We start from the raw sequence: 8,156 nt of genomic DNA, 5'->3' as shown, positions 1-8,156 counted from the left end.
ATGGGAATACCAGACCACCTGACCTGCCTCTTGAAAAACCTATATGCAGGTGAGGAAGCAACAGTTAGAACTGGACATGGAACAACAGACTGGTTCCAAATAGGAAAAGGAATATATCAAGGCTGTATATTGTCACCCTGCTTATTTAACTTATATGCAGACTACATCATGAGAAATGCTGGGCTGGAAGAAGCACAAGCTGGAATCAAGATTGCCAGGAGAAATATCAATAACCTCAGATATGCAGAAGACACCACTCTTATGGCAGAAAGTGAAGAGGAACTAAAGAGCCTCTTGATGAGAGTCAAAGAGGAGAGTGAAAAAGTTGGCTTAAAGCTCAACATTCAGAAAACTAAGATCATGGCATCTGGTCCTATCACTTCATGGGAAATAGATGGGGAAAACAGTGGGAACAGTGTCAGACTTTATTTTTTTGGGCTCCAAAATTACTGCAGATGGTGACTGCAGCCATGAAATTAAAAGATGCTTACTCCTTGGAAGGAAAGTGATGACCAACCTAGATAGCATATGAAAAAGCAGAGACATTACTTTGCCAACAAAGGTCCGTCCAGCCAAGGCTATGGTTTTTCCAGTGGTCATGTATGGATGTGAGAGTTGGACTGTGAAGAAAGTTGAGCACCGAAGAATTGATGCTTTTGAACTGTGGTGTTGGAGAAGACTCTTGAGAGTCCCTTGGACTGCAAGGAGATCCAACCAGTCCATCCTGAAGGAGATCAGTCCTGGGTGTTCATTGGAAGGACTGATGCTGAGGCTGAAACTCCAGTACTTTGGCCACCTCATGTGAAGAGTTGACTCATTGGAAAAGACTCTGATGCTGGCAGGGATTGGGGCCAGGAGAAGGGGACGACAGAGGATGAGATGGCTGGATGGCATCACCGACTCGATGGATGTGAGTTTGAGTAAACTCCGGGAGTTGGTGGACAGGGAGGCCTGGCGTGCTGCGATTCATGGGGTTGCAAAGAGTCAGACATGACTGAGCTACTGAACTGAACAGTTTACTTTTGTTTTTATTTCCATTAATCTAAGAGGTGGATCGAAAAATAGTGCTCCAATTTATGTCAGAGTGTTCTCCCTATGTTTTCCTCTGTATAGTATCCAGCTTTCATTTGAATCTTTAATCTATTTTGATTTTATTTCTGTGTAGGGCGTTGTGTTCTAATTTCATCTATTTATAGGTAGCTGTCTAGTTTTCCCAGCACCACTTCTTGAAGAGAGTGTCTTTTCTCCATTGTATATTCTTGCCTCCTTTGCCACAGATTAGGTGACCATAGGTGTGTGGGTTTGCCTCTGGGCTTTCTATCCGGTTCCATTGATCTATGTTGCTGGTTTTGTGCCAGTAGCTTTGTAGTATAGTCTGAAGTCAGGGACCCTGATTCCTCTAGCTGTTTTTCTTTCTCAGGATTACTTTGGGTATTTGAGGTCTTTCATGTTTCCATACAAATTGTTAAAAAAAAATTTTTTTTCTTATTCTGTGAAAAATGGCATTGGGAGTTCGACAGGGATTGCTCTGAATCTATAGATCACCTTGGGTGCATGTGTGCAGGCTTATTTGCTCAGTCATGTCCAGTTCTTTGCAGTCCCATGGACTGTAGCCCACCTGGCTCCCCTGTTCATGGGGTTCTCCAGGCAAGAATACTGGAGTGGGTAGCCATTCACTTCTCCAGGAGATCTTCCTGACCCAGGGATTTAATCTGGGTTCCTGCATTGTAAGCGGATTTTTTTTTTCTTTCTTTTTCTTTTCTTTCTTTCTTTCTTTTTTTTTTTTTTTTTACCATCTGAGCCACCAGGGAAGCCCAAGTCATTTTCACAATGTTGATTTTTTCAATCCAAGAACATAGTATATCTCTCCATCTGTTGGTGTGATCTCATTTTTTTCATCAGTATCTTTTAGGTTTCTGAGAAAGGTCTTTTGCCTCCTTAGGTAGGTTGATTCCTAGATATTTTATTCTTTTTGATGCAATGGTGAATGAGATTGTTTCTCATCTGTCTGATCTTTTGTTGGTGGTGTATAGAAATGCAAGAGACTTTTGCATAGATTTCTCAGTTTTATTGAGTTTCTCATATATTGTCTTTTGGTTACATTGATATTCTCTATTGTTCTTCCTGTTTTCTATTTTACTGATTTTTATTACTCCACTTATGTTTACTTTGGACTTAATTTCTTAAGGTAGAAGATGAAGTCATTAATTTGATCGTCTCTTCTAATATAGGCTTAGTGCTATCAATTTCCTAAGTATTGTTTTAGCAATATACCATCAATTTTGATGTTTTCATTTTTATTGTTTAACTTGTTTTCTAATTTCTCATTTGATCTCCTTTTAATCCTTAGGTTATTTCGAAGTATGTTACCTCATTTCCAAACATCTCTGGATATCTTCCAGAGATCTGTTCCTAATTTCTAATTTAATTCCATTGTGGTCAGAGAATGTCATTTATATGACTTGAATCCTTTAGAATTTAGAATTGTCATTCATTTTTATGACCCCAAATCTGGCTTATCTTGGTATACAGATCACATATACATAAAAAGAATGTGTTCTGTGTGGCAGGTGGAATTTTAGAAATGTTAATCAAGACAGCTGATTGAGAGTGTTGTTCAAGTTTTATATGTTCTCAGTGATTGCTGTGGTCAGAAACAGGAGGGACCTCCAGCCAAATTTTGGCTTGGATATTGAGACACACACGCATACACACGTGCACAGACACACGCACACATCAAAATAAGATAAACAGGCTTGTTACTCACATTATGAGGTGTTAAGATCCAAAACATTGAGTGAGCAGGCACAGAAGACGGGCAGGGAAGGGAGACTGGCTTGGGGTTTCTATGGTTATTAGGGAATACAGTCAGGATGAGGCTTCCACTTATAGCGTGAATTTCCCGTGATGCCAGAATTTCCTGTGATGCCAAGGGATGGGCACTAGGGTTTAGCTAATCAGCATGCCCAGATAGGGAGTGGAGAGGGGAAGTGACGCTTAAAAGCTGGTAGCACTCAGACCTCAAAAATGGAGTCACCTCTATTACAATGGCTTTCTGTCTACTTGTTGGGTCATTTTTTGAAATAGCTAATTGTGGCTGTGAGTTTGTCTATTGCTCTCTTTGCAGTTTTATCTGTTTTCCAGGGTTTTATCTGGGACCAGGGTTTTCCTGGAGGCTCTAGAGAGCCACTGAGCACTTCTAAGCAGTGGCTGAAGCTGTGCATGCAGATCCCCAGGACAGCAATATGCAGGATCCGCCCCCTGGGATAGTGGCTTGACCATCAGCATCACCTGCTTGCTCCTCTGCCTGTGCTGATGAATACAGCAATTGAGCTGCTTCCAGAGGGCCACCCCCATTTTCAGGAGCAGGGGACTGCTCCTGTAGTCGGGGTGATGTTAACCCTACTACATGGGGGTCCTAGGAGGTAAGGTAGCCGCTGGCTTCTGCTCCCAAGATGTGCCGTGGTAAGTGCTCAATGATGCTGTAGTGTGAACAGGTATTCAGTCTGTTCCAACCCAGTCTCTCCCCTTTGCCCAACCAGAAACATACCCCCTAATAAAGGAATCTGACAGCTGCCGACTCACATTCTGGAGGAAGCTTGTGCCCTCATAGGTGTTCACATCCAAGGGCTACTGGATGTGAATCTGTGAGCCCACGCTGGGTTTCCACATTTCAGCCATCTGCCCTTGCAATTTTTGCCATTAGATCATAGCACCCCACTCCAGCACTCTTGCCTGGAAAATCCCATGGACGGAGGAGCCTCATGGGCCACAGTCCATGGGGTTGCTAACAGTTGGACATGACTGAGCAACTTCACTTTCACTTTTCACTTTTATGCACTGGAGAAGGAAATGGCAACCCAGTCCAGTGTTCTTGCCTGGAGAATCCCAGGGACGGCGGAGCCTGGTGGGCTGCCGTCTATGGGGTCTCACAGAGTCGGATGTGACTGAAGCGACTTAGCAGCAGCAGGATGTGCTACTTTTAGCTTTGAGTACAATTATCTTACGACCAATCTTTACCATTAGCTCATACTTGCTTAAAAGGAATGATTTAAATAAATTTGCTGTCTGAAAAAGTAAACTGCGCATTATTGCCATCGATAGAAAACCTAAGTAACACAAGCCACAGACGGACAGTGAAAAAATGAACACAATGAAAATACACAATGTTGTGACACGTGGTAAAACATTTGCCTACTCTGCTTCATCACAGAGAGCACACACCGGCACATGTCCACTTGGCCTGGGCAGCAACACCAAGAGCTGACAAGGGATGAAGTGGGCAGCCCCTATGTATGTCCAAACACTTGACCTGCGCACCCTCTGGGAAGCTGTGGGGAGGCAGGAAGCCTGTGCTGCTCTGCTTCTGTTAGCCAGTTGGACAGGTATTGAGTCTAAGGGGCTGGCAATTTGTGTGACAACCATACGTGATACTTGGGGACACCTTGACAACTACAGTGTCATACAAAGCATCTGTGGGCTCCAGTGGTGACATAGCCCAGGTGCTGCTGCTCCAACTCCACATTCTTCACTGGAGGAAACACTAAATTGCACTCAGAGATTACTGAAAACCAAGATACAATTTTCTCATCCCAATGAATGGGACCCCCTGAATTCTACACCAAACTCCGGGTCCCAGTGTGATTCCCCTTTCCAGCTGGCCAGGCTACAACTTTACTACCACACGCTACTCTGTGAAGCCCCTAGCCGGTTCCCTGGCTTTCACGCTGTGCTTTGGACACCCTCCCATGGTGGTAGTGCAGCCCTACAAGGGCCACTGGGCCGATCCTACCCCCCACTGAAGTCAGGGGCTTCAGACCTGGGCCTGGCCCCTCCCAGTGGTGCGTGTGAAATCCGAACGAAGGGTCATTTCAAGCCACTGTGGATGCCTGTCCTGTGCCTGGGGGGTGTATGATCATGAGTCTTCAAGTGACATAGTAAGGAAGCCTGAGGGGCGGCATAATGAATGGAGCTGTGTGCACAAAGGCCCAAGCCTGGATGGGCCAAGGAGCCATTAACAGAGATGGGTACCACTGTTCAGCCTCCAGGGCTCTGCATAGAATGGGGCTGTCCTGGGTGTGAAGGAGGAGAATGCCTGAAAATTGGGGCTAGGATGCTTGTGATCCACAACCTCAACTGCTTCTCTGAGAGGTGGGTCTTTATCACATGTCTGACCCATCCTAGCTGCTATCCGGACACAAGGACCTTGAGCTATCCTGGGCACTATTAAGCACCATAGAAAGTGTCATCCCTATATTCAAGAACCCCTTAGCTAAGTACAGCTTAGCTAAGTACTTACCCCCAGACTCGTCCAGCTGTGCAATCCCAGGAGTTTCTCCAACACCCTCATTCACTTACCACCATCACAGGTTACCTCCCTGTCTGGGGACCACCAGAAAGGAGAGTTTGAAAAACCAAAGTCCTGTTTCCCCCAAAATATTTTTTTATTCTTGCTTACATTTGTGTTTCCAATTGTGAATAAAAAATGCTTAGAAAGTGATTACAAAACATCGTGAACCGGACACGAGGCGTGGGCTCGCCTTCTCTGCGTGAGATGACACAGGGCCTGGCGTCTGGGTCTGGGTCGGCCTGCCTGGGCTCAGTCGGGCTTCTCACTTTCAGAATCTAGAAAACAAAACCGCCACAGCTCATTATAGGCCTGCCGTGACCACGTGAGGCCCTGGAAGCTGGAATGGTGACACCAGAGTGGTCACACGCCTTGGAGGGCCGGGCCGCCTGACCATGACCCAGGCACTATACAGGTAAGACTCCTGGCTGCCTCTGCCATCTGGCCACCTTCCACACTGAGCAACCGCCTGAACCAGGCAGGGCCTCCAAGGGTCCGCACAACTGTTGCTCTGGAGAGTGAGGGACCTCTGGCTCCTTGGGCACAGAAGCCACCCCGGCCTCTGTTCAGAGCCAGTGCTGAGGCGGAGCACTGCGGGTGGCCGAAGCAGAACGCCTGACTGCACCTTGGTGGAAACACAGGACAAACAGAACTGGGCAGTGACCCCAGCTGGGTGGAGTGGGAGGAACCACAACTCCCAGCTTGAGTGCTTGCAGCAGGCATGCAGGGGCACTGCCAGCTGAGCAAAAGGCCATCAGGGCCGCTAAGCCAGGAAAACGTGCTGAGCCCTGCAGGGCGCCTCCTCCAACTTGCACCCTGCTGGACAGCAGAGCCGCTCAGGTGACCGGAGGGCAGGTGGCCCAGCCCCCCACCCAGCTCTGTCCGGAGTGAGTCACACAAACCTGGCTTTCTGTTGGACAACATGGACAGGGCTCAGAGACACCTTTCAGTTGGCCATGAGACTCATACCCTCCATAGGCAGAGGCTACCATACATCCAAATACAGTTCAGATTCAGAGTCTGAAAGCCAAGTGAACAGGCCAACCTAGGCCCGGAGCCACAGAGCTAGCCTACGAGCCCTGCCCAACACCCCACTCGCATCCTCCGAGTCAGGTCGGCTCAGCGTCAGTCACACCAGATCCTGTCAGGAAGACAGCATCTGCCACTCAGCGCCCTGGCCCCTCCTGGCCGCCCCGGCCTCCTGGATAAGGTGCTGACAGCAGGCGTGTTGCTGAGAGTGAAGCTGTGCCAGGACAGAGCAGTGCTGCCTGCCAGGGCTGCCCACCCAACGCTCCCTATGAGACTGGCTGGTTCAGCTTCTCTGTGGCCAGAAGTTAAGAAAAAGATGTGGCTCCACACTGTTTTCAAGCAAAAATGTTTATTTTTCTCCTTCAAATATACAATCTCTTGGAGAGTCTGTGCCACTGACCATTCCTGTTACAGGCCAGGACTCCAAACCGCATGTCTGGCACAGCAGGGGGAGTGGGAAGAGGGCAGTTTCCACCACCCTCAGGAACCACGCGCACATGATTCTCAATCCAAGGACCCAGGGGCACATTACAGAGAACAGAAATCTCTTACTATAGCTTCATGCCCTGGCAGAAGATTCTGCATAATCACCTAGAAAATTCAATTCTAACTGAATTGATGGAATAATACATTTAAACCAAAAGAATTCAGCCAGTCCTAGTAAAGTCCCAAAGTACAGCAGAACTATAGAATTCACAGCTGGGCAGCCCAACCAGCCGCCTCCCAGTGGGAAGTGGGAAACATCTTGGCCAGTGGGGAGTGGGGCCTTCAGCTCCCACCCTGGGCTGTTGGGTGCCTGTCTGAGACGAGTAGCACTGAAATTTCCAGGAGAGGAACACTCCTACCCCCCAGCACGATGGCTTGGTGCCTGCAGAACAGTCTGGAGGCCAGAGGTGGGCAGAGTAGCCTGTGAAAACATGGGAAAGCTAGGCCCAGATGACCACAGGCCTCTGTGCAAACAACAGAAAAGGAAGGCAGGCTGGGAGGGGAGGTTGGTGGGCCCCCTGAGCAGAAGGGGCCACACTCTCTCTGCAGAGCAGGTGGCCTGCCTGTGCTTCTGCACCTCCAGACACACACCTTTACATCCCCCCCACTCATAGTAGCCCTGCAGGCTCTGGGTCATGTCTGCTTACACAGCACTTTACAGCAGGTTCCACGTAGCCAAACACAGATGCTAACATTCCTGACTAAGAGATCAACTGCCATTAGCAATGCACTGCCCCAATAACCATGCACCCCTGGGCAGTCTGCTGGCAGTGCCCACGGCACTGCAGTTGAGGGAATTTGTCCATCTGTTTGCTATCTGTGACCATACAGCTGGAGAGATCTCATTTTATGAGTACAAAGCAGAGTTACTCTAGCATTTCCAACTCTTCAATATTCAAGGTCACTAGTTCAATTTTTTTAAAGCATGTACAACAGAAAAGATCAGACTTTAGCTTCAGATTTGTAAACCATTCATATCTCTGCAACGTAAAATGGGAAATAGAGATATCAATGCACAAACCAACTATAAATGAAATACACCTTTTCTGATACACGGTTTTTTAAAATACCTCTTTCCATCAGGGAATGGAAAAGCTGGAATTCAAGGCACTGTACTTCTGCAGGGTTATTACAATGTTCTAACCATCGATTCAAGTACAGGAAGTGAGTGCAAAGACAGCAAGTGTTGACCACAGGAACCTAAGAGAAAATACGGTCTGCAGCAATAAAGGAAGCAAGGATTGCTGCCCATGTGCCAGCTCCCTGGCTGGGCACCCATGAGCAGGCAGCGCAG

The 8,156-nt window shown here is 47.6% G+C and overlaps 1 protein-coding gene across 1 annotated transcript in view; it reads right to left on the bottom strand.

Moving 5' to 3' along the window:
• The window catches only part of WNK2 (WNK lysine deficient protein kinase 2), a 147,409-nt gene continuing 144,673 nt past the window's right edge, over positions 5,421 to 8,156 (bottom strand). Inside the window, 1 exon segment of the mRNA XM_018052501.1 lies at positions 5,421 to 5,625. Coding sequence (XP_017907990.1) covers positions 5,600 to 5,625 — 26 coding nt within the window. The 3' untranslated portion in view covers positions 5,421 to 5,599.

This window comes from Capra hircus, chromosome 8, assembly GCF_001704415.2.
Source record: "Capra hircus breed San Clemente chromosome 8, ASM170441v1, whole genome shotgun sequence".
NCBI lineage: Eukaryota > Metazoa > Chordata > Mammalia > Artiodactyla > Bovidae > Capra > Capra hircus.
The sequence above is the reverse complement of the archived record's forward strand: the minus strand, read 5'-3'. Positions and strand labels throughout refer to the sequence as shown.